The 25,996-nt window shown below is 37.0% G+C and overlaps 2 protein-coding genes across 3 annotated transcripts; both read right to left on the reverse strand.

Annotated features, from left to right (window-relative positions):
• Positions 1-8,659: 8,659 nt before the first annotated feature.
• Positions 8,660-9,582, reverse strand: LOC128280736 (uncharacterized). The gene is made up of 2 exons (XM_053019057.1): positions 9,243-9,582; positions 8,660-9,177 (listed from the first exon to the last, which is right to left on the reverse strand). The coding sequence occupies exons 1-2, from the start codon at positions 9,580-9,582 to the stop codon at positions 8,660-8,662; spliced, it is 858 nt and encodes a 285-aa protein (XP_052875017.1).
• A 10,733-nt stretch (positions 9,583-20,315) lies between these two features.
• On the reverse strand, positions 20,316-22,100 carry LOC108455791 (probable protein phosphatase 2C 28). Of its 2 annotated transcripts, none has more exons than XM_017754339.2 (7): positions 22,035-22,100; positions 21,845-21,887; positions 21,586-21,636; positions 21,236-21,496; positions 20,893-21,166; positions 20,662-20,819; positions 20,316-20,568 (listed from the first exon to the last, which is right to left on the reverse strand). In XM_017754339.2, exons 2-7 carry the CDS (start codon positions 21,848-21,850, stop codon positions 20,425-20,427), a joined length of 894 nt encoding a protein of 297 aa, XP_017609828.1. In that variant the 5' UTR covers positions 21,851-21,887; positions 22,035-22,100; the 3' UTR covers positions 20,316-20,424. The 2 variants fall into 2 exon arrangements, with proteins under 2 accessions (XP_017609828.1, XP_017609829.1); XM_017754340.2 differs by having other exon boundaries at positions 20,316-20,588.
• Between the last annotated feature and the right edge of the window lie 3,896 nt (positions 22,101-25,996).

Here is a 25,996-nt window from a genome sequence, read left to right on the forward strand (position 1 = left end):
TAGCAAGAAAGAAAAAGAAGAAAATTCGGCAGCAAAAGGGAAGAAAAATTTGGCAGGGGAGACTTTTTGGGAAGGAGAAGATACCTAAATATTTTAATAACCATCCAATCCCCCAAATCACTCCACTAACCCTCTACATCCAACTACTTAGGATTTTAGTCCAACTCAAACTCTTCGGGATGAATGAGCAAAAATAATGTACACGCAAAGATTCAAACACAGGACCTCCATCACACCAACACTCCACTTAACCACTAGACCAGCAGGCCCATTCTGATATAACTCTACTAATAATTAAATAAAAGTATACTGAACTGAGATAGGGCTTTATTCATAAAATACCAAAATTTAACTCAAGTAAGGCTTGAACTTGGGACCTCACACACACATTCAAAATACTTAACCACTGAAGCAAATACACGCTTATATCCCAATTTCATAAAACCAAAATATAACATTTTTGGGGTGTGACAACTCTACCCCCCTATAAGTAAATTTTGGCCTTAAAATTTACTTGATCAGAATAGATGAGGATACTACTGACGCATCGCATCCTCAAGCTCCCACGTAACCTCTTCAGTGTTATGATTCTGCCACTGTACCTTTACTAAAAGAATGGGTTTCCTTCTCAGAACCTTAACGTCGCGATCCAGAATCTAAATTGACTCCTCTTTGAAGGTCAAGTCTGGCCTAACCTTAATCTCCTCCACAGGAACAATATACATGGGATCAAAGCAGTAGCGCCTCAGCATCAAGACGTGGAACACATTATGAATACAATCTAATTCTAGAAGTAGCTCTAACTGATAAGCAATCGGTCCCACTCGCTTCAAAATTCAGTACTACCCAATAAACCTAGGGCTCAACTTGCCTTTGCGACTGAACCTTAGAACCTTCTTCCATTGCGAGACCTTTAGAAACACGAAGTCTCCCACAGAATACTCAATCTCACGTCTCTTCAGATCAGCATAAGACTTCTGCCTTTCAGAAGCTGCCTTCAGTCGGTCCCTAATCAGTCGAACCTTATCTTCAGTCTCGAAAAACAACTCAGGACCCAGAACACGTCGCTTGCCCAATTCAGTCCAACGTAAATGAGTGCGACACTTACGACCATACAATGCCTCGTAAGATGTCATTTGGATGCTAGACTAGAAGCTATTGTTATAGGTAAACTCCGCTAATGGTAGATAGTCTTTCCAACTGCCTCGAAAATCAATCACGTAGCTCCTCAACATATCCTCCAGTATCTGAATCACCCTCTCAGATTGACCATCGGTCTGAGGATGGAACGCAGTACTGAAGTCCAATTTCGAACCCAAAGCCTCATACAAATTTCCCCAGAATCGAGACGTGAAGCGAGGATCCCTATTCAAGATAATAGAAACTGGTACCCCATGCAGTCTCACTATCTCGGAAAGATAAAGCTTTGCCAACTTCTGTAGAGAATAATCAGTACGAACCGGTATAAAGTGTGCTGAGTTGATCAATCGATCTACGATGACCCAAACTGAATCCTTCTTAGTGGATGTTAAGGGTAACCCACTAACGAAGTCTATTGTCACACATTCTCACTTCCAAAAAGAAATCCTAATCGGCTGTAGCAATCCTGAAGGTGACTAGTGCTCAGCCTTAACCTGCTAGCACGTCAAACACCTAGCCATAAAATCGGCAACCTCTCGTTTCAATCCTGGCCACCAATACAACTCTCGAAGATCTCGATATATCTTATTCCCACCAGGATGCATAGTGTAAGTGCTACTATGCGCCTCTCTTAATATAGACTGTCTCAGATCAGAATCGTTCGGTACACATATCCGACCTTGAAAACACAACATACCCTCAGAGTTCAACCCAAAATCTATAGTGCTACCACCCTCAATCTGTCAAAATTGTAGACCAAAAGACTTATCCTCTAACTGTTTACCCTTAATCTGCTCAATCCATATCGGCTTAACCTGAAGCTCGGCTAATAAGCTACCATCATCAAATTAGCTTAGGCGAGCAAACATCGCCCTCAAATCAATCATAGCTCTATGGCTCAGTGCATCAGCCACCACATTGGCCTTGCCAGGATGGTACTCAAAGGTGCAATCGTAATCCTTAAGAAGCTCGATTAATCTACGCTGCCTAAGATTCAGCTCCTTCTGGGTGAGGAGATATTTGAGGCTCTTGTGATCAGTGTAAATGACACACATCTCACCATACAAATAATGCCTCCAGATTTTTAATGCGAAAACTACTGCAGCCAACTCCAAGTCATGCGTCGGATAATTTGCCTCATGAGTCTTAAGTTGACGAGACGCATATGCAACCACCTTTCCATCCTGCATCAACACACAACCTGTAATACCCCCTACCCGTATTCATTACCGGAATAGGGTACGAGGTATTACCGGAGTTTACGAATTAATTTTTTTTAACTCAATATAACCCATTTATAGATATCTAACCTTTCCTGTAATTTTAAACCAAAAACAATCCATATCAACCAATTCAATTCAACATATTTTCAAGATAGATTAACGCATATAGATTCAAGCATATTTATAAGATAAAATCATCACATACCAAAACCAGGTTTGTTAACCATACCAATGACTAACGTTACATCTATTTCACGTTAACAATTACTTTATTAGCTTATACATGCCACTGATTTCCAAAATAAAGTTTCTTGATATACCGAATCTTGAAGTTGATAGTGTGATGTGTCTTCGACCAAATTCGACCTCCGAGCTCTTAACACTACAAAATAGGGAAAAAAGAAATAGGATAAACACTTTATGCTTAGTAAGCTCATGTAACAAGAATTATACTTACCTAATATTTTTAGTACAATGCAATAAACATTCAAATATCCATTCAATGCATTATTACCCCTAACATGCACAAACTCAACATTCAAGTTATTACAATAATTTCCATGTGTCAATAATATATATACCATGATTGATGAACTCATCAATACCATGATTTCCATTCCCTTATTTTTTTTTCATATTTATCCCGTTGAATTTCTTGGAATTTTCGATGGATTTTCAGAGGTGCACTTTTAGTGTACATTTCTGGGTCCGTCAATTCATATTCATGTGCGCACATTTCCATTTCAGAGAGCACACTCTCACGAACATCATCCTTACAGCGGGATTACCAGTTCAGGCTAAATCCCCTGTAATATAAACTCATAGAGTATTGTCGGGATTACCAGTCCGTGCTAAATCCCCTGTAATATAAACTCATAGAGTATTGTCGGAATTATCAGTCCAGGCTAAATTTAGACCCTGATTCGGATTACCTGTCTAGGCTAAATTTATTTTACACATATTCTTCGGGAGGGCAATATCAGGATAGGATCACCCGTCCAGGCTTGATCCTTTTTACCGTAAATTCCTTTTTAGAGATCCATCGAAATTTCCTTTCAGTCAACCGGAATTTCTTCCCCTTTTTATCAAATATATCAATGTTTCATTAATTTTCATACAATGAACATTCAAATTATTTTCACATCAATAGCATACATTTCAAGCATTTAAGAATATAATTCAAGTTACATGAACTTATGTCGATACTTGTTCGTATACACAAATCTACTGATCCCGAACTTTTTCTTTTCTTCGATTTAGCTTCGTATTCTAATTTTCTGGATTTGGTGCAAAAATTATGAAATACAAGCTTAGAGAACCCTTCCTATGGCGTTCTGGCTGATGAGAATGAAGAAAAATAAAGAGAAATCTAGATATTTCCTATTTAGTCCTATATTTATTTAGTTAATTATGTAATATTCCTATTTTGCCCTTAAAACGTCAATTTTCCTGCTGATTTCATGCCCTTGCCGTCTAGCCCAAATAAATTTTGGGTCTAATTGCCTTTTAAATCCTTTCTCATTAGACACTTAAGCTATTTAATCTTTCTAGCAACTTTTACACCTTTTCCAATTTAGTCCTTTTCATTTAATTACCTACCCAAACGTTAAAATTTTCTAACGAAATTTTAACATCACATCACTAACATTTTATAAATATTTATAAAAATATTTCCTACTTATTTTTACGAGATCAAGGTCTCTATACTTTGTTTTTACCCAATTCCTTCAATAATTCCTTTTTTTTCTAACTAACCACTAAATCGATAAAAATTTTTTTTCGATATTTTCATACGATTTCCTATTATATAAATATTCATGCAAAAATATTAAAATAAAATTCTCTTTAAATCGGATTTGTGGTTACGAAACCACTGTTCCGATAACCTTGAATTTAGGTCATTATGCAACCCAATCCCACATGTGAAGCATCACTGTATACCACAAAGTCTTTACCAGGCTCAGGCTGTATCAGAACAGGAGCCTGAGTCAGAACCATCTTGAGCTTCTTGAAGCTCTCTTGCTGTGCATCAGTCCACACAAACGAAAACTCCCTTACGCAGTAGCTTAGTCAATGGAGCTACGATCAAGGAGAACCCTTCAACAAAGCGCCGATGGTAACCCACAACCCCAGAAAGCTGCAAATCTCAGACACATTCTTCGGCCGTTTTGTAATGCCCCCATGCCCGAGACCATTGTCGGAGTCGAGCTTGAGGTGTTACCGAACATAATTTATCGAATTAAGAACTTTGAATCATTTATTTCTACATTCACAGCTTTCTAGCTATCTGCGTCATAGTTACAAGAAAAATCATATATCGAGTTACAAAACTCGAAATCAAGATCCGTAAATTTTCCTTAAATCTAGACTCATATATCTATTTACTAATTTTTTCTAGAATTTTTGGTTGGGCCAATTAATACAGTTTATTAGTTAAAGTTACCCTGTTTCAGGACTTGACTGGACTGACCTCATTTTACTACGAACCATATTTCTCTCTGTGAAAAGTTTATATGACTATGACGTTTATTTATTCCGAAACTAGACTCAATAAGGATTCCAAGAATATAAAATACACTACTTAATTATTTTTGTACAATGTATGGTAAATTTCTAAAGTTGGAACAGGGGATCCAGAAATCGCTCTGCCCTGTTTCACTAAAATTCAAATATCTTATAACATATAATTCCTTTACTTGTTTCATTTGTTTTATATGAAACTAGAAATACTAGGCTTCAATGTCATATTTAATCCATCACCAAATTCAATTTCTATGATTTTTAGTAAATTTTCAAACTCATGTCGTTGTTCTTTGCAATATTTGCATTTATGGCAAATTTCATCTTTTAGTTTTTATGATCTAGATAACATATTAACTTCCATGACATCAAACATGATCTAACTTAGCATTTTCCATGACTTATCATTATTAAGCATTTTCTCAACCAAATTATGGCCATATCACAAAATTATTTACACAAAATAGGTGTATTGCTATACATGCCATACTTAAGTTTTACAAGCCATTTACCAAAAAGAGTCATTCGGATAGTGTGATCGAACCTTCGACCTGTCCCGATTCCTAAGCCGGCTTGTTCAAAACTACAGTGAATGAAAAGGAGGGAGTAAGCATAAATGCTTAGTAAGTCATATGCAAATAACAAGTAACATAACAATACAATTATACCAAACAACCTTAGCATGGTATCACCAAAACATATATCACATTTCTAAACATCATTAATCATCTTACCACCTTATCGTTGCCGTATCTATTTTCAACCCGAAGGTTAAGTACATACCTGTCCAAAGTGTGCATTTCACAATACTTACCAATACGTCACCTGCATCTTAAGTGTTCCTCCATTCCACTAGAAATTTTACCCGTTGAACACATCGGAATATAACTTGGATACATGGATAATTTGCACATAAGTGCCATATTTGTAGCCAAGCTACCATGTAACCCGCCCATAAGTGAACTCGGACTCAACTCAACGAGTTCGGATGCCTAGTTACATCTCACGAACTCGGACTCAACTCAACGAGTTCGGACATTTCACATCCATAAGTGAACTCGGACTCAACTCAACGAGTTCAGATGTTCAACCATCCTAGTGACATGTCACTTGTATCCTAATCTATTCTTAAGGTTCAAACGGGATTTTCCTCGAACACATTTCCTTGCCATCTTCCGTAAAATACCGAAACCAATACTCGGTAACACTTTATACTTAACAAATAATACACTTAATTTGCATTTTATTCGAAAATAACCACAAAGCATATATTTCATGATAAAAATCAGCATATCATATATTTAACATCAATAACTTAAAAATAACAATTATGCTACCTTATTTACACATGAACTTACCTCGGTACAAAATTTTTAACAATCGAGCCTATTCCTCGTAAACTTTGTTTTTCCCTCGATCACGACTTGAATCTCATTTCTCTTGATCTATAATACCAAATTAATCTTATTTAATACATACATTCATTAAAAGAGTCCTTAATACTAACTTTGGAAAAATTACCATTTTGCCCCTAAACTTTTGCATAATTACACTTTTGCCCTTAGGCTCGGGAATTAAACTTCATCCCTTATTATCATGTTTTATGACATTCTGATCATTTTTCCCTTCTATGGCAACATCAAATTCTCATTCTAACATGTATTTATGACTACTAAATATTTTTACCGATTAAGCCTTTTTACTCGTTTTTACTCAAAACTGAGTAGCACAAGTTGTCTAACAAAATTTAAAACCTCATATTCTGACATAAAACACCAAAATACACAAATTTCACCTATGGGTATTTTTCCAAATATGAACCATAGGTTGAATTATTGTTAACATAAGCCAAATCGAGCTACCGGATTTCAAAACATAAAATCATTAAAACGGGCTTGAAATCACTTACTATGAAGTTTGAAAGTTGAAGAAACCCCAGCTATGGAGGAGACCAAAAATCAGCAGAACAATATGGAGAAGATGATCATTTTGGGTTATTTTTCCTATTTTTATTTCATTTAATATCCAAATGACCAAAATGCCTTTACTACTAAACTTTCCAAAAATTCCTTCCATGTCTTAATTTTGTCCATGAACTTAAAATTGGTCAAATTACCATTTAGGACCTCCTAATTAATATTTCAAAGCAATTTCATACTAAAAACTTCTAGAATGCAAGTTTTGCAACTTATTCGATTTAGTCCCTAACTTTAAATTAAACTCGTTATGCCAAAAATTTCTTCACGAAATTTTCACACAATTATGCAATCATATCATAAACCTCAAAATAATTATAAAATAATTATTTCTATCTCGGATTTGTGGTCACGAAACCACTATTCCGATTAGGCCTTAATTCGGGATATTACACGTTTCCAATCCAACACTGCCTCAATCTTATAAGGATCGACTCGAATCCCCTCAGTAGAAACTACATGTCCCAAACAGGTTACTTCTTGGAGCCCGAACTCACATTTCCTGAACTTCGCATACAACTGTTTCTTATGAAAAATCTGTAGTACCACTCTAAGATGCTCATTGTGCTCGTCTTCAGTATTAGAATACACTAAGATATCATCGATGAACACCACTACAAACTGGTCCAGATAGGGCTGGAACACTCGGTTATCAAGTCTATAAATACCGCTGGTGCATTACTCAAAGTGAAGGGCATCACTAGAAACTCATAGTGACCATAACGAGTCCTAAATGTCGTCTTATACACATCAGCCTCGTTAACCCTCAATTGATGATAACTCAAACATAGATCAATCTTGGAGAACACAGAAGCCCCTCTGAACTGATCAAATAAATCATCAATCCTTGGAAGTGGGTACTGATTCTTAACCGTTAGCTTGTTTAGCTATCAGTAGTCGATACACATCCTCATTGTGCCATCTTTCTTTTTTACAAACAACACAGGTGCTCCCCACGAAGATATATTGGGACGAATGAACCTACGATCCAATAATTCCTAAATCTGAACCTTAAGCTCCGTAAGCTTCTTCGGTGCCATTCGGTAGGAGGCGATAGGCATTGGAGCTATACCTGGAATAATTCGATCCCAAATTTCATTTTTCTACTCAGAGGCAAACCCGATAGCTCTTCAGGAAAGACATCCAAAAAATCCCTTACAGTTTTGATGTCCTTTACTGAAGAATCCCCAGAATAAAAAAACACTTACATAGGCCAAATATGGCTCACATTCTTTCCGAACCAACTTTTTTACCACCAATGTAGAAATCAAATTAGTCAGAAAATCCCGACGTTCCCCAATCACAACTACCTCATCGTCGTCCTCAGTTCTCAAAACAACCTTCTTAGTTACACAGTCCAGACTTACTCGGTGCTTGACCAACCAATCTATCCCTAGAATTAAATTGAACTCCTCAAACGGAAGCTCTATCAGATCAACCAAAAGCACTGTCCACTGTTCCTCTAAAGGAACATCTCTATACAATTTGTTAACTCAGACAAATTGCCCAAAAGGACTCAATATAGTTACCTCACTATCAATACTCTCAATTGGAGTCCCCAAAGTTTCAGACATAGTACTAACTATGTAAGAGTGTGTAGAGCCTACGTCTATCAGTGCAAGGTAATGTACATTATAAATTAAAAATGTACCCGTGATGATGTTTAGAGTATCTTTTTCCTCTCGTCGACAAGTAGCATAAACAAGAGTGGGCTGCCTCGCCTCAGTATATCCAACACCACTACCTGATGCTCTCTGTCCACGGCCCATGCCATTACCACCCCTAGTTTGGCTACGACCATTAAGTGGTCTTTGAACTACCTCGGTACATGCAGAAGACTGAACTCGGAGCTTGCATCTGATTGGCCCTCAACGGACACTCTCGGATGTGGTGCTCAATAGACCTACATTTCAAACATGCCCTAATCGTCCTCCAACATTCGCCCGGATGGCGTCTACCATAATGCCCACAAGGCAAGATCCTAATAAGTGTAGCAGGGGCCCCAACTCTAACTGGCCTATCCAATCTAGTATTTTTCTTAGGCCTCATCACAGAATCTGAGGCCTCAGAATCCCTCTTGTTCTTACCCCTCTCACTATCTCTATTTTGGCGCTCAGTGCGTTTTACCTCTTCTGCTATCTTTGCCTTCTCTGCCAGTGCAAAAAAATCATGCTCCTTTTGCAGAGTTATCAGAACTCTCAAATTTTCCCTGAGTCCATCCTCGAAGCGGGTACAATGTTCATATTCAGTCGCCACCATGCCTCGGGCGTAGCGGCTCAATCTTAGAAATTCAGCCTCATACTTAGCCATTGAACGATCTTCTTGCATGAGATTCAGAAACTCACGTCTCTTAATGTCGAGTAGCTTGCCCCCACATATTTACCTTGGAAAGCAGCTTTATAGAAATCCCATGTCAGTCGTTTGGGCTGAGCGCCCTCTTTAACGGTCAGCCACCATTGGCATGCTTCATTGCGAAGTAGGGAAACAACCCCTTTCAATTTCTGTTCAGGGGTAAAGTCCAGATCATCTATGATTCTTTTCGTGGCCTCCATCCAGTACTCGGCCACGTTAGGGGTAACTCCAGTAACACCCCTGAATAGCTCAGCCCTATTGGACCGGAGTTGTTCCATAACCGACCCTCGGCCCCCAGATCTAGCATTGGGCCTTGCAACCATCTCCAAAATCCTTAACATAGCCTGGGATAATGCGTCGTCCCCAGTCATACGGTCTTGAGACCCAGTCTTAGTTATAGGTGACACCAGCGTCTCACTCGTGTCTAAATTAAGCATACTACTAGATGACAAGGACTCAGCTCAAGCCCCTCTACAGCCCCTTCCACGGCCTCTAGTACCTCGTCCACGGATACCTCGTGCGCTCATCGTAGATTCGAAGTTTATCTACATTAACAGTTTTATGAATCAGTTACAGTTTCGATATTTATTAGCAGACATTTTATGCAAAACAGTATTAGAAGTTCAGAGTTTGTTATCGCGAATTGCAGTCTCTATCAGTTTTCCCTATAGTGTCAGAGCACATTAACTATTGTATTTTCATAGTGTACTAATAATATTTTTCAGATAAAACTTATCAAAGTTTCAGAACACTTATAGGATCAGCGCCGAAGACTCGGTGTACTACATATTCAGTCAAATTATTTAAAACCATTTGTAAATTAGTTCTTTGAAACCGACTTTTTAAACCCCAAAATCTACAGCTGAATTTTGAAACCTGACTCTGATACCACTAAATGTAACACCCCAGACCCGGCCTAGACGTTAGAATGGAAGTCAAAAACGAGTTTGTCGAGTTAAAATCGTTCCAGTTAAATTAGCCTTTATCTTAGTTCGAAGTAAAACGCATGTTCCCCGTTATTTCTAAAATCATATCTTTTTAACGGAAGCTTTGGAAACGTTTATTTTAAGAAAATTGTTCGTTTTGAAGAAACCTTTTTTTTAGCAAAATTGAGTTTTTACCGTCCAGCCATCCTAAAATCGTAAAGTAGTTAAAAATTCAAAACTCAAAACTAGACAGCCCAAAGTTCAAAACTTACATCAAAAACCCCAAATAAGTAATAAAATTTGAAAAGTTAATAGAAGTAGACTAAATTTTACATGTAGCCACAGTCGAGTCCTCCGCTGTACCGATCTGTCAAGTTTGGGGATTACTTGTACAGATTAAACAGAAAGGGTGAGTTTTCACAAAATCAGTGTGTAATCCCCACAGAAACATACATATAGATACACATTAGAATACAGTCAAATATAGGCTGGGCCTGAGCCCATTACAGATTCAGTTTGGGCCTTAGCCCAATCAAATACAGTGTCAGGGCCTGGGCCCATCTCAAATATAGTATGCAATAGCAGGAAATCAGAACCTTACCCACCAGCCTCTACACACCATCTCCGTCCATCCCTACTGTAACATTCCTCACCCGTATCCGTCACTGGAATAGGGTTACGAGGTATCACCGAATAACACACCTCATTTACATACATATATGCAATAATAATAATAATAATCCATTCATATCAAACACATTGTCCCATGTAAGGCCTCACGAGACCTTGAAACATGCTTAAAAGTAGTTCGAGACTAAACCGATAACATATGCAAACTTTAGGAAACATAGAAAATTTTCTTTAATTTCAGGGTCACACGCCCGTGTGAATAGTCCGTGTGCCTCACATGGCCATTAGACACGCCCGTGTCACAGACCGTATGAAAACAGGGCATACATACTGACTTGTACCACACGTCCAGAAACACACCAGTGTGCCATGGCCGTGGGAGAACTACGGAGGTTACTGACTTTGGTCACACGGCCGACCATACGCCCATGTGCCAGACCGTGTGCTACACACGGTCAATAGGCACGCCCGTGTACCTTAGCCGTGTCAAAACTATAGGGTATACCGATTTAATTCGAAAGGTACCCCAGGGGACACACGGTCGTGTACTATGACCGTGTGTAGCACACGGCTGAGACACACGCCCGTGCCTTTGCCCGTGTGGACAAAAATAGGCTATTCACAAAGCCAATTTGCCACCCTTTTTCTCATGCACACCTAGTCATCAAAATGGTATCATTTCAATACATATATAGGCAGTTAAAATATGCCAATTCAATCACATACCATGCTATCTATCATCAACCAATTCAAATACTAAATTCCATATTCAAACATACCAAATCAACATGCCACAATCATCAAATTCACATAACTCCTAAATAAATTTTCTCACCTTTCTATCAACCAATTCATGCTTCTCAAACATATCAATTCATCATCCTCAAATCACAACAAAATATACCAAATTTCAAGCAATAATACCACGAAATGTAACTATCCAAATGAGCATCCATACAACCATTCCAAAAAGCCAACACTTAGGACATTATAAACATCACATATATTATTTATCCAATATATAATTCTAGCCAACTTAAATGACCATGTTCCAACATTTACAAGCCAAATCTCATAGCTATAATCACAACTCAAAACATACCAAGATGACACTAGCCTATACATGCCATATACCATATACACAAAGCTCTAAAAGTACCAACAAGTAGTCGATAGTGTGATGATGGTTCCCGATGATTCCTGATGTCCGAGCTAGCTTCGATAATCTATAAAACATGGAAAGAACACACAAAGTAAGCTTAAAAAGCTTAGTAAGCCATATACAAATAAAGCTATCATATAAACCTTTGCATATCAATTCAATTATGCTAAATATAGCTAATCACATTCAAAATTAACAAACCTTTCTCATTTAACATATATTCAATGTCTTAATCAAATTCATCAATTACTTTCCCTTTTCAATGCTCGTATGAATTTCGTATGTACCTGAATCACTTAGCTCATTCACATATTCTATCTCGACTTGAATTTTCCCGTTGAATCATTCGGAATCGTTAAGGATACTCGGCATTCACATATAGCTCGTATAATGCCATATCCCATTTATGGTCTTACATGTTATCCCATTTATGGTCTTACATGTTATCACATATCGATGCCACTGTCCCAGATAGGGTCTTACACGAAATTGATTAACGATGCCAATGTCCCAGACATAGTCTTACACATAATCACAATATAACACCAATGTCCTAGACATGGTCTTACATGTAATCACATCTTGATAACCTAATGTCATAACAATCATATCCTATACTATTCCTAAGGTTTGTACGGGACTTTCAAATGTCAAAACTTCGTCGATTCTTGCTCGTAGTTACTTGTTCAAAATTCATAACAATTCAATGATAAGTAAACAAATATAATTCAATTTAAATACATTTATTTTCATATGAACTTACCTCATAGTCGGAATAGAAGGCCCGGATCGATTATTCGATAACTTTCGATTTCCCTCGATCTAAATTTGATTTCTTTCATTCTTGATCTATATATATTCAAAATTAATCCATTTAATCACTTTTTCAATCAATTACATCCACAAACACATATTTAAATCAATTTTCACTTTGGCCTTAAACTTTCACATTTCTTACAATTTAGTCCCTACCTCATAAAAACACAATTTACAACAATTTCAATTAAACCCAAGCTAGCCAAATTTCTATAGGCTCCTTAAAAGCCCATATTTTCATTTATTTCACACTTTTAACCACAACATTTCACATTTTCTCAATTTAATCCCTTTTATGCAATTTCACTAAAAATCACTTTATAAAACAAGATAATCTATCAACAAATAATCACTTTATAAAAAAAGATAATCTATCAACAAATAATCATTTTCCATCATCAAACATTCAAGACCTCAAGCACTCATCAATGGCATTTCACAAAATCATCAACACTTTCAAAAATTGAGATATGGGTTAGCTAGAACACGAAGCAACAATCACAAAAACGTAAAAATCATAAAAAAAGGGACGAAAAATGAACTTACATGCAAGGTTAAACTATGGCCGAATATTTGAATCTCTATCCATGGTGTTTTTGTCGACTTCAATCGATTAGAAGAGAAAAGATGAACTAAAATGATTTTATTAAACTTATTAATTCATTATTAAACCATTTACAATTATAACCTTTAATATAATCATATAAAAACACATAATGGATGCCCATTAATGTCCATATACACTATAAATGGTCTAATTACAACATACCATAGCCATTTGGCACTTTTAACTTTTAGCATGCTACTTTTGTATTCTACGCGATTAAGTCCTTTTTTTTTTCAAATTGAGCTATTAAACGACAAAATTAGCTCACGAAATTCACACATACATATTCACATGCTGTAAACACCAAAAATAATATTAAAATAATTTTATGACATACCAAAAATAATATTAAAATAATTTTATGACATCGGATTTATGGTTCCGAAACCACTGTTCTGATTTAGCTAAAACCGAGATGTTAAACCTACACACCATGTAGGGATTAAATCAACCCACCCATCCTTACACACCATGCTGTACTGAAATGCGACACATGATCTGAAATTTGCAGAAGAGCTACTAAATAACAGGCTTAATAGCCTTTCAAACACTTCTTCCAAATAACAATAACCCACCCTGATGCAATGCAACATACGAAAGATGTCATGCTATTATGCAGTCATAGTCCATACATTCAGATCAGCATACATACTCAGTTCAGATATCATATAGACAGTTCACACAATTAGGGGTCTAAGTAGTGCTTACCGACCCTATAGTAGGTTCACAGTCGACTTGGGCAACCCGTGCAACCTTAAGAAACTTTTTAGAAACATGGGTTGTAACGCCCCGAATTTAGGCCTAGAAGGAATAAGCCTTGAGCATGGGAACAGCTAAGAGACTGCACGTAAGTATTTAGTTGTGCAAGAAAATGACACAACCGTGTATTTGCTTCAGTGGTTAAGTGTCTTGTGAAGTGTTGGAGAAGTCCTAGGTTCAAACTTGGGCTTTAGCAAAAATTTTAATTTTAAGTGAATAGGGCCTTTGGTTCTAGATAGTAGCATTTTTTAATTAAATTAAGTAATATATAATACAAAGAGAGTTGTGGTGTAGTGGTAGTGATGTGTTATGCTTCTAATGAGTTTGGGGGTTCGAGTCACTCTTTGCACAAAAGAGTATTTATTTTACTTCTTTGCTGTATGAGAAGTGAAGTCTGTCTAGAACTCTGCAGGTTGGAATTTGAATGGGTCATGGAGAAAATCAAGGAGGATTTCATGGAGAGAATTGATGAGGGATAAAGGGAGAAATATTTGGAGAAAATTAAGGAGTTTGAGTGAGAAGGGGAGTGTGTGCCGAAATTGGTCTCTAGCTTTGAGGAAATTCGGCTTTGAGGAATCTATAGGAGCTGTGAACGTTTTGGGGTTCTGTGTTTTTTCTCTTCATTTTTGGTTTCGTTAACATCCTTGGTTGCCTTTTGTTACTATATCGATTATTGCTAGGGCTTCTGCTTTGCTTTATTTTCTTCTTTTGGCCGAATATACTATTTTATTTCGATATCATCTATTCCTGCATTTCTCTTTTGTCTTCTTTGTGAAGTAGCCGAACATCCTGATCTTTTCTTTCTTTTCCAGTCGCTCCTCTTATCATCTCCTCTCCCACCATATTATTTTCTTCTCGATTTCCCCCTAGCCAATTGTTCTTTCCCTATTCTTTTATTCCCTCTTTTATTCCTTTTTTATTTGGAATACCGATTGTACTATGCCTTATTTTCTCTCCTTATTCTTGATCGATTGATTCCATACGTTGCTGTTGGTTTATTAATTCCTTTTCGACGAGAGTTCCTAACTAGAACGGTAAGTGTCCATATTGGCTCTTCTCATTCAATCCGTTCTTTCTTATCATTTTTCTTTCTTTGAGCCGAATGCCTCCTTTCTATTCTTGATTGCCAAATGATGATCCTTTCCCCATGATATGTTGCTCGTTGGGTTGTTAGGTTCCTCGAAGAGTGGAGTAGTTCAAGTGGCCTTGAAGCAACTTACCCCTTCCTATTATTAATCGAATAAGGTAAGAACGTTACCTTACTGTTGGGTTAGGTCGAATATCCCTGTAGATTGTAAGTTGATTTTATGGATATAAGCTATATCTGTGATCAATCCTATCTAACAGGATCTGTTGTTATGCAGCTAATCGACAAGGAGCGTTTGTTTGGTTCTAGCCAGTGATCTTAGGGTAATAGGCTGTATTACTGTCAATCAAGGTTAGTAGTAATTGAAGATCTGGGGATTTAATATTATGAACCGTAATGATTGGAAGGCTAACAGTATGTTTTATTGGAATATAGGCTTTGGGCTCGTGAGCGGTTCACTCAATTTCGCAAACAGGTGTGTATACACACACTGAATAGACTGTAGAACGGCAAAAGCTAAAAAGCCGAAAAGCTGAAAAGTTGAAAGAATGGCCTTTTGGCCACATGAGTGTGCTAACGTACATGTGGTAAGACGAGCCCACGAATCATGGGCATAAGACTGTAGAGGCCACCATGGGCGTTCTCATGAGCTTAGGCTGTTTTGGGCCTCGATGGGCTGAAATAGGCCGTGTGGGCCTAATGGGCTCGTGGGCTCCACACGAATAAAATCAGCAGTACGGGGCTAATACTAGACTGGGCTGTATAGTTCAAATAGCAGTGGCTAAACTTGGGCTAAATGGGCCACACAAGCATGTGGGCCCTCTTGGGCCGAACAATGGGCCCTGGGCCTATTTACACCGTTATGACCGTTAAGGTTGCTTGAGTTGTTCGAGACAACTTTGCACCTTCAGAGAGGTCGATATGCGGCTCTGGACCCCAAGACAGGTAAAATGACACAAAATACCCCTAAAGGGTAAAATGACTATTTTACCCCTAATAGGTTAAAATGACCGTTATACCCTTCGAGGTAGACTAACTAATGTGTTTAAGAAAAGTATATGACTATACTGAGTATGACATTCCGCATACACGTATGATTTATGACATGAAATTCTGCATAAGGTTGGGATACTGTTATAGAGGAAGTGTACTGTACTGATGGCTTTGCCATATATACTGTTAATGGTGGCTTTGCCATATATACTGATACTGGTAGCTTTGTTGTGTTACTTTTACTGGCAGCTTTAGTGCAATATTAGTGTGTTGGCTGGGTGAGTCGACTTTGTCCTCACATGGTGTGTTAGTGGTACGGAGTGGTGTGTTGGCTAGATTGGGATGGGTTGCATTATTGTACTGTATTGTTACTGTATTGGGCTATGGCCCACTCTGTACTATTTCTGAGTAGGGCTCAGGCCCAGACTATTATTGTATACCGTATACCAATCAGCTGATAAGGGTTTACACACAGAGTTTTCGTAAGCTCACCCCACTGTTTAACTGTGCAGGTAATTCCCACCGTTAGGCGGATCGGAGCTGCGAGGGACTCAGAGATGGCCACACTACTGCTCCTGTTTTCTTTTATTTGGTGTTTATTTGCTATTAGATTTTGTTTTGGGTTTTGAATTATGTAATAAGGCCTTTCTAATTTTCTAGCTTTTAATATTATGATTTATATATGTTAAGTAGAACGCGGTTTTCCAAAACGATAACTGTTTTCAAAACACTAAGTTTTTGCAACATTTTTTGAAATGCTTCCGTAACAAACAGAGTTTCAAAAGTAATGATAATTTAAAATGAATAACGAATAGCTAGAATGATTTGAGTTCTAACAAAGAGGCTTTAAATTTTCAAACGGGTTTTCATCAGCAAGAGCAAGTTTTTGAAAAGCACTCCAATGTGACACCGCCAGATTCGGCCATAACCTAGGCCGGGTTTAGGGTGTTACATGGGCTCATACGCCCATGTGGCCTGCCCGTGTGGGCCCACACACTCGTGTGACCCACACGACCCAAATTGGCCTTGGCCGTGTGGATCACACGGCCTGGCCCAGAATCTCACATGCCGGTGTGGTCTACCGGTGTAGGCCCACACGGCCTAAATTGGTCCAGCCCGTGTGTCGCACACAGTCCACTTGACCATCACACGGCCGTGTCCTGCACGCACGGCCTGGCTCATCGATCACACGCCCGTGTTCCGTCACACGGCCTTCCACACGGGCGACCACACGCCCGTGTGGCATCAACAAAATACTTTTTTGGCTTTTCGTTGAATCTCGTTTCCTGCATTTCGGGTACACACCTGTTTCGATTTTGCAGCCAACGCAACTCCAACACCACTAGAACCTATATTTGACCAACAACTCACCAATTTAGTCACTTATAGCGATGCTCAAACGACAACGCACAAGATAATCGAATGCTAAACTAACAACAACGTTACCTCCGATCGCGCAGTAGGGATTCCGCACACTTAAACCGTCAATTAAAGATCTCCAGCCCTCCGATTGTCTCCTAAACACCAATCGAAACTAAATAACCAACAATTCATCATTCCAAAAATAATAATACACTAATCGTACTTACCAAAACACGAAAAGAGGATCGAAATATTGGAATGCAGGGACTTTTCAGAAAAAGAAAATAATAGTAAGAAAGAAAAAGAAGGAAATTCGGCAGCAAAAGGGAATGGAAATTTGGCAAGGAGACTTCTTGGGAATGAGAGGATACCCAAATATTTTGATAACCATCCAATCCCCCAAATCACTCCACTAACCCACTACATCCAACTACTCAGATTTTTAGTCCAACTCAAACTCTTCGGGACGAACGAGCAAAAATAATGCACACACAAAGATTCGAACACAAGACCTCCATCACACCAACACTCCACTCAACCACTGAACCAACAGGCCCATTCTAATATAACCCTACCAATAATTAAATAAAAGTCTACTGAACATAGATAGGGTTTTATTCATAAAATACCAAAATTTAACCCAAGTAAGGCTTGAACTTGGGACCTCACACACACACTCAAAATGCTTAACCACTGAAGCAGATACACACTTATGACCCAATTTCACAAAACCAAAATATAACATTTTTGGGGCATGATAATCTAATCATTCTTCTTCTAGATATTAATTAAAAATGGTAAAATTATATTTTGATAAAATGAAAAATTACACTTTAGTTCTTATATTTTCTAATTTGTTCAATTTAATCTCTAACTCAATTTTCCAACTTCATATGTGATAACATATCCATGTCACATCCTAAAAAATATTTATTAAAATTTCCTCCCTCTTAAAAAAAATGATAAATTTGCACTTTTAATCCTTCAACTTTCAAAATTTCTCAATTTAATCCTTACTAAATTTCATTATTCATACTTCTTCAATACTTAGTTCACCTTTAAAATACTTTTCCTTTCTTAAAAACCAAGATTTAAGGTATTACATGAAGTAGAAGCCCATAATATTTAAGACACACATGATGAAATCTCGACTCAGCACTTAGTATAACGTGAAGTCTTAAATTCAATGAGACAAAGTGCATCATTAATATGTGATGCTAGCACTAAAAGTTAATATATGATATATCATTCTAAAGTAAAAATTGTTAAGTACCTCTAATGATAAGGAAATGATGAGAGTATAATACTCTTAGTAGACCCATAACATTAATGTTTTAAAATGTTGTAATTAGGAAAAGACTCTTGATTATTCTACCTATGTAAGTGAAAATATAATCGCTTCTAAGAGCTCAAAAGTTACACTCTAACAACACTTATGAAAAGAAGTTACAGCCATAATAATATCTATACATTAATTGACGTTGAAAATACTGTGTAAAATGTATTCCTTAATCAAACAAAGTATAGTCTATCATACAATTTCGATTAATTTTAATGTGTTCTTATTAAGTGAAAGTTCAATCGAAAAACACCTTTATTTACACAATCCATTTACAAAATTATCAAAATATAAAATGTTTTTAAAGTTTGGCCACAACACATTTTTAAAATATTTGTAAGTGGTCAAGTTACAAGATTTAATTAATAACAAAATGTCATCATTATTCAAGTAAATACTATTGAATAAATATATTTATTGATAAAAGATGTAGCTATCCATGTAGACAGTTATCTCTATAAAGAGAGAAGAATTTTAGTAAAAATTCATTATGATTTAATAATAAATTTAGCCACTGTCGTTTACATATTTTGTTAAAATAACCGTAATTATATTTTTGAACTTTTTTTACCATCAATTTTTGTTCTTTTTTAAATTATTTTTTAATAGATTTGACGGAAGTACCATTAAAAAGTTAATGAGATAATGTTAAATTTCATACATTAATTATTTTAATGAGATGTAATTTATTACCTAGTAACCCAATAGATAATTATATGTGAAAATAATAAAATAAATAAGTCACAAATAAAATAAAAAATTCTTAATTTAAAGAAAATAAACTTAATTATTTGAAAGAAATTTCAAAATAAATATCGAAAATACTAAATGTATGCATCTTCATTTTAAAACTTTTTCTAATAATTACGTTTTTTTAAATTAAGAACTATTTTTTAATTTCATGAATTATTTATTTATTCTATTATTTTCACATATAATATTTTATTAAGTTATTTTTAAAATTTTAAAAATATTTATATTAAATCTGTTAAAAATAATTTTAAAAAATAAAATGATAACTAAAAATACAATTAAACGTTGGTGGCTAAATTTAAAATTATTAAATAGAAATTTTAAGAAATAGTGATTAGTCATTGAAATTTATGGAACTACGGAGTTTTGAATTGCAAGTAAAAGGCAACTATTTTTGGAAAGCGTAAATGGGTTATAAGTGTTAATGCTAACAAGTTGTGATAGTTGACCTATTAAGTGGCTAGTTAATATACATCTTGTAATTTACTTATAAAATAAAATATTGCATTTTCACCAAAAAATATATATATATTGGATAACTTTCTTGTATATAGTGTTAGAATTTTAACTGTATGTCCCTCACTTTTGTTTTGATTCTTGTTTTTGTTCATGAAAGAATCAAGAGAAAAGGTAGGAGGCTATAACGTACCACTCTGTAAATGACAAAGGATTTGTTCTAGATTTTTAAGTAATATTGATCATAAACTATAAGTTGAAGTGATGTCGTACACAAGGCAAGGAGAAATATGAAGTTGCTTTGGGCGAAAAAAAGAAAACTACTATGACCAACCAAAAGCTACAACAATGCAAGAGATATCATCTCGACTCCCCCTGGCTAATGCTTCTTTGATCAGTACTTGGGATGCTTCCTGTGCATCATCATACTCTCTAATTTCATCAAAAGCTTCTTCATTTGACATTACCTGCATGCATGCATGCCATCCTGTATAACCAATATCATCATCCAATGCAAAACCAAAAAAAAAAAAAAAAAAAAGCTGATATCATAATCATACCTTCCAAAGCCCATCACTAGCCAAAATGATGAACTCAACAGTATTCGGCTCAATGATTTCAATCCTCACATCGGGTTCTGAAGTGATATGTTCCTTCAATTTTCCATCTCCAAAGGCCCTTGTCATAGCCAACTGCCCATCCACTCGAGGAACATTCCCTTGACATCCATATATATATATTAGTCATCAATCACATTAAATTGTATTTCATTTATGACCCAACTATATTACCTGGCTTTTTTGACACAAATCCTCCTCTACTTTCAACTACTTGTTTCTCCTTATTCGGCTCATGATCTATTGTTACTTGTTTCACCCCATCTCCGCCACATAATATAGCCCGAGAATCACCAACATTAGCCACCATTAGCTTCTTTCTATCTATTAATATCGCTGTAACAGCAGTGGAACCACCTCTTGAACCAGCAACATCTTCCAATATCTCATCATCCATTTCTTTATACGCTCTTTTGATCGCTCCTTCCGGGTTTCTCCAGAAATCAGACTATCAATGACACAACATCATAATTAATCAGGGAAAGAAAAAGGGTCAATTACCCAACAACATAATTACCTGGCTCAACATCTTGTCAAAGAGATGAGTATGCAAATATTTGGCAACATCACGACCTGAATGACCATCGAAAATTGCATAAAGTCTTATGTCATGTCCGTTGATTCTCCTACTTTCTACAACAACATAATCTTCCATTCCATGATCCATTTTTCCTTTAACCAAATCATAACCATGGGTCACATTTGGAATCTCCGTCTTATCTTCTTCTTCTTCTTCTTCTTCTTCTTCTTCTTCTTCTCTCAAGTAATGAGATTCATCCTGCAATTAAAATTATAATTAAAATTACATAAACACTGTAGAATTAGAGGTTAAAGTGAAAAAGGAAAAGAGGGTGGACATATTAGTACCTTGTTGTGGGAGGCTGCAGCTGCGTCTTCTGTTGCCTTTGATCTCTTCTTCTATACATTCAACAACTTGAAATTGGTCAAAATGGTAACCAAAAAGACACGACGTGAACTCAAAAGGTTCAAAACGCTTGTTTTCATTTTGCACAATTTGATTACGGCTATAATGTTCTTTTTGTTCAATGATGTTTATAAAATCAAAGTGCAGCATTTTCAGTCCAACAGATTCTGAAGTATATATAATTTAAAGAGGCACATATACCTTCATCTCGCCTAAGACTTGGTCTTCCGGAAAATATCTCACTCTGCAATAAAAATTTCCAAAAACATGATTAGATGAGCACATGAACATGTTACTTAAAGATCAGTTCAGTCTTAAGGTAATTTCAACCCACACCAGAAATAACATTAAACTAAAACAAAACATAGCTAGAATAAATGAAACGTATTACCTTCATTTGGTTGCTTCAGTTGAGTGAAAGGTCACTTACTCTATGTGTGTGGGTTAATTCAAAGTTATATATAAACTGTAGAAGGTCAGATAATGGACAGAAAGTAGAGAGAATAATCCATGTGTCTGAAAATTGAGAGAGTGATAAAGCATTACACTGATACGTGGGACTTGTAATTAAGGTTGTAGAAATGATGTGACACTGCCACCACCGCTTCTTTATAATTTGTAACACCCATGTGGAACGCCACGTATCATAGTTATTATTGTTTTTAACTTCCTATCTCATGCCATATAATACGATTTTTTTACAAACAAAGTAATTCCTTTTTCTCTATAAGAAAATTGCCAACCAATATTATAAGAAAATAAAGAGTTGCATTTCTCAATCCCTTAAAAGAAAAAGTAGATAAATGTTGGGAGTAAACTTACTAAATAGTAATATTGTTATGTACTTATGGTCATTAATTTGAGAATTAGATAAGGTTTGGGTTACTTATTTACGACTTAGTTAAGTTCTACTAGATGGATGCATACAAGCTTTACAGAAAAAAGTTAGAAAGGGGAGCTCGTGGTTTCGGTTTGTACATGCCAGGGGGTGCTCGCGAAGGGAGCTCATGGTCTTAGCTCGCATATACCTAAAGAGCTAGCATGTGGAGGCCACAAAGTCCAGCAGGCAACCCAAGACAATACATGTGTTCAGCATGCATAGAGTTCTAAGAATGTCAATTCCAAAAATGATAACAATTTATATAAATATTTGATTGTCCCCTTTAATGAGACACAACGGAAAATTACTCAGCAATTGGTGCAGTGAGCATGGATAGATTTTCGACCAGTAGATTTCTTTCAGTTTGAGAAAACAATTTTCACAAAAATTACAATGGCTCACTCAAATGACAATTTGCCCTTCAATCTTTTATCCGGATAGGTTAGAGCCTCAAGTTCCAGCGGTCAACCTAATGAGGCAGACTTGTTTACCGGCTGGTTTGTCGATCGACCAAAAAACTTTAGCAATACGGCTTATCAGAGAGTTTTTAGTCCGTTGGACTTGAACATATCCTCTGGTCATGTGCTACCTCTCCCTTTTAACCAGGAAACATCGCCACAACAGTTTCTTGCTCATCAGGAGCAGATGAAGTTAATGAGAGAACAAATGAATGCATAAGATGCACGGTTCGAGCAACAACAGACTTTCCAGAAAGAGTTACTAAAGCAGAATGATGAGTTAAGAAGGAATGTACATTTTGACAATTTTGATTTCCACGATAATGTGAATATGCAGGAAGAAGGTTCAGGCATGCATGCGAGACAATGATAGAACGAGATGGACGAGTTGCGATGAGACATGAGAGTGTTGCACTTCCAGTCTCAGGACATGGATTGGCTTTTTTGTTCTAACAATCCATTAGCCTCTAAGATAGTAGTAGTGAACTTGCTACGTGATTTTAAGGTCCCAAAGGACATGTTCGAAGGGAGAAGAGACCCACGATCCCACCTGATGCAGTACAAAGATTATATGAACATGCTAGGAGCATCAGATTTGAAAAAATGCAAGGCTTTTCCATGACACTTAAATGAAGTGCGAAGGATTAGTACTTGTCCCTTTTTTAGGGCTCAGTTCAAAGTTTCTCCCAGTTGGGTCAAATGTTCCTAGGAAGATTTAAGGTTCATAGGGCAACCATGAGCACGCCTATGGGGTTGATGCCCGTGAAATAGAAAGAAGGCGAGTCTCTCTAAGACTACATGAAGCGATTTCATGTGGTGACTTTGAACACAAAGAACTTAGAAGATTAGTTGGCTATCGATACTTTCATTATGGGGGTACAAGATGACCATGTACAATACTCATTTCTTGATAATATGCCCTAGAATTTGGCAGATCTATATGAACGGGCCCACAAGTTCGTAGAGGCAAATAAGATTAAAAGGGCGTCATGTGGCACCTTTCAAAGGGAAGATAGGCAGTTAAAAAATTATGAGGGAGCTCGCAGGAGGTAGGGTCCCCTAACCAGTTGTTACGAGCATGAGGTGATAGGTAGCAGAGAGCACAGCCGAAAGGTGATTCTCCCAAAGCTCTTTAGAGGTCTCAACTAGAACATACCAGGAAGTACATTCCCCAGGACAAGTTCGAAGTTTACAATCCTTTGAATGCTGCCCATACTTACATCCTGAAACAGGTGAAGAGCTTCGGTATCTTGCCCAAATAATCTCCGAGGAGGCATAGCACAAGAAGGTAAATTTTAAGAGACAAATGTGCCTACCATAATGACGTTGGGCACAAGACTGAAGATTGTTTCACTCTGAAAGATGCTATCGAAAAGGCTGTGTGAAATGGTGAACACGCTAAATTTGTTGGTCAAGGTACTTCCCAGCAGGGTTAGGATTCGCATGGTGATCTTAAGGGTAAATAGAAGGTTAAAGGCACCATCCATGTGATTGTAGGTACAGATAAAGGTTAGGTAGGTTCTAGTGCAAAGAGGAAGGCTTATATGAGAAATGTGATGTTTGTTAGTGCCCCTAAAAGGTCATATCATTAAGGAAGATAGAGTGTTGAATTTGGTAACGATGATGAAGAGTTAGTCTGCAATGAAGAGGGAAATGATTCGATGGTTGTTTCTGCGATGATCGCAGGTTTTGAGGTTAAAATGATGCTAGTAGATAGTGAGAGCACAATGGAGGTGCTATCTTGGGAAGTGTATCAAAAAATGGGGTTAAAAGAGCAAGGTAAGTTCAAAGCGAGCCCGCTGTATAGTTTTGCTAACCATCTAGTCAAGGTGAAGGGCTCTATCACTTTTCTAATCACCTTGGTGGATGGTGAACATACGACTACAGAGTATGTTCAGTTTTTTGTTGTGATCATCCCATGGCATGCAATGTCATCTTTGGGTGCCCAACAATAAGGATGGAAAAAATGGTAGTTGCAACGTTTTATATGAAGATTAAGTTACCAACAAGGATAGGGGTTGGGTTCTTGCGATCGAATCAACAAATTGCGAGGCAATGTCATATGTTATCTGTTAAACAACCACAATAGCCTGCAACTGGGGGACAAAGTTTGCAGGGGGCAGATTTAACAAGTCAAGCATTGGACTTTGACAGTTTGAATGTGAGGGATGAAGAGAGAAATAAGAAGCCCAAAGTAGTAGAGCACACCGAGACTTTACAACTATCCTGCGACAATGAAGAAATGACTGTAAAGATTTCATTAGTGTTAGCAACCGAAGAAAAGAGCATGTTGATCCGGTGTTTGAAGGTGAACTCAAATTTTTTGTTTGGTTAGTAGCGGATATGCCAAGCCTGGAACCATAGGTGATCGTTCAAAAGTTGAATGTACTTCTAGAGGCAAAAATGGTTAAGCAAAAAAGGAAGAAGTTCGCTCTGCAAGTGGTGGAAACCATGAGACAGGAGGTAGCTAAACTGTTATCGACGGGCTTTATTAAGGAAGTTGAGTATCCAGATTGGGTCTCAATTGTGGCTATGGTGAAGAAAGCAAACGACAAATGGAGAATGTGTATTGTCTTCACCAACCTCAACAATGCGTGTCCTAAAGGTAGTTTTCATTTGCCTTCGATTGACCATTTGGTTTATGCCTCTGTAGGTCACAGGTTCATGAGCTTCATGGATGCCTTTTCTGGTTATAACTAGATTTTGTTGGATCATGATAACCAGGGAAAAACAGCTTTCATCACCGAGGAAGGACTTTTCTACTATTAAATCATGCCTTTTGGTCTCAAGAATGTGAGAGCAACTTATCAGATGTTGGTAAATAGGATTTTTAGAGAGCAGATAGGACGCGTACTTGAGGTGTAGATGATTGCTGGTGAAAAGTGGAAAAATGGAGGAACATGTGCGGAACTTATTAGAGGCGTTCGCAGTTTTAAGAGCCTACAACATGAAGTTGAATATAGAAAAGTGTGGCCTGAGTGATGTTGATGTATGGTGGCCTTAACAATAAATTGC

This window comes from Gossypium arboreum, chromosome 9 (genome assembly GCF_025698485.1).
Source record: "Gossypium arboreum isolate Shixiya-1 chromosome 9, ASM2569848v2, whole genome shotgun sequence".
NCBI classification, from domain to species: domain Eukaryota; kingdom Viridiplantae; phylum Streptophyta; class Magnoliopsida; order Malvales; family Malvaceae; genus Gossypium; species Gossypium arboreum.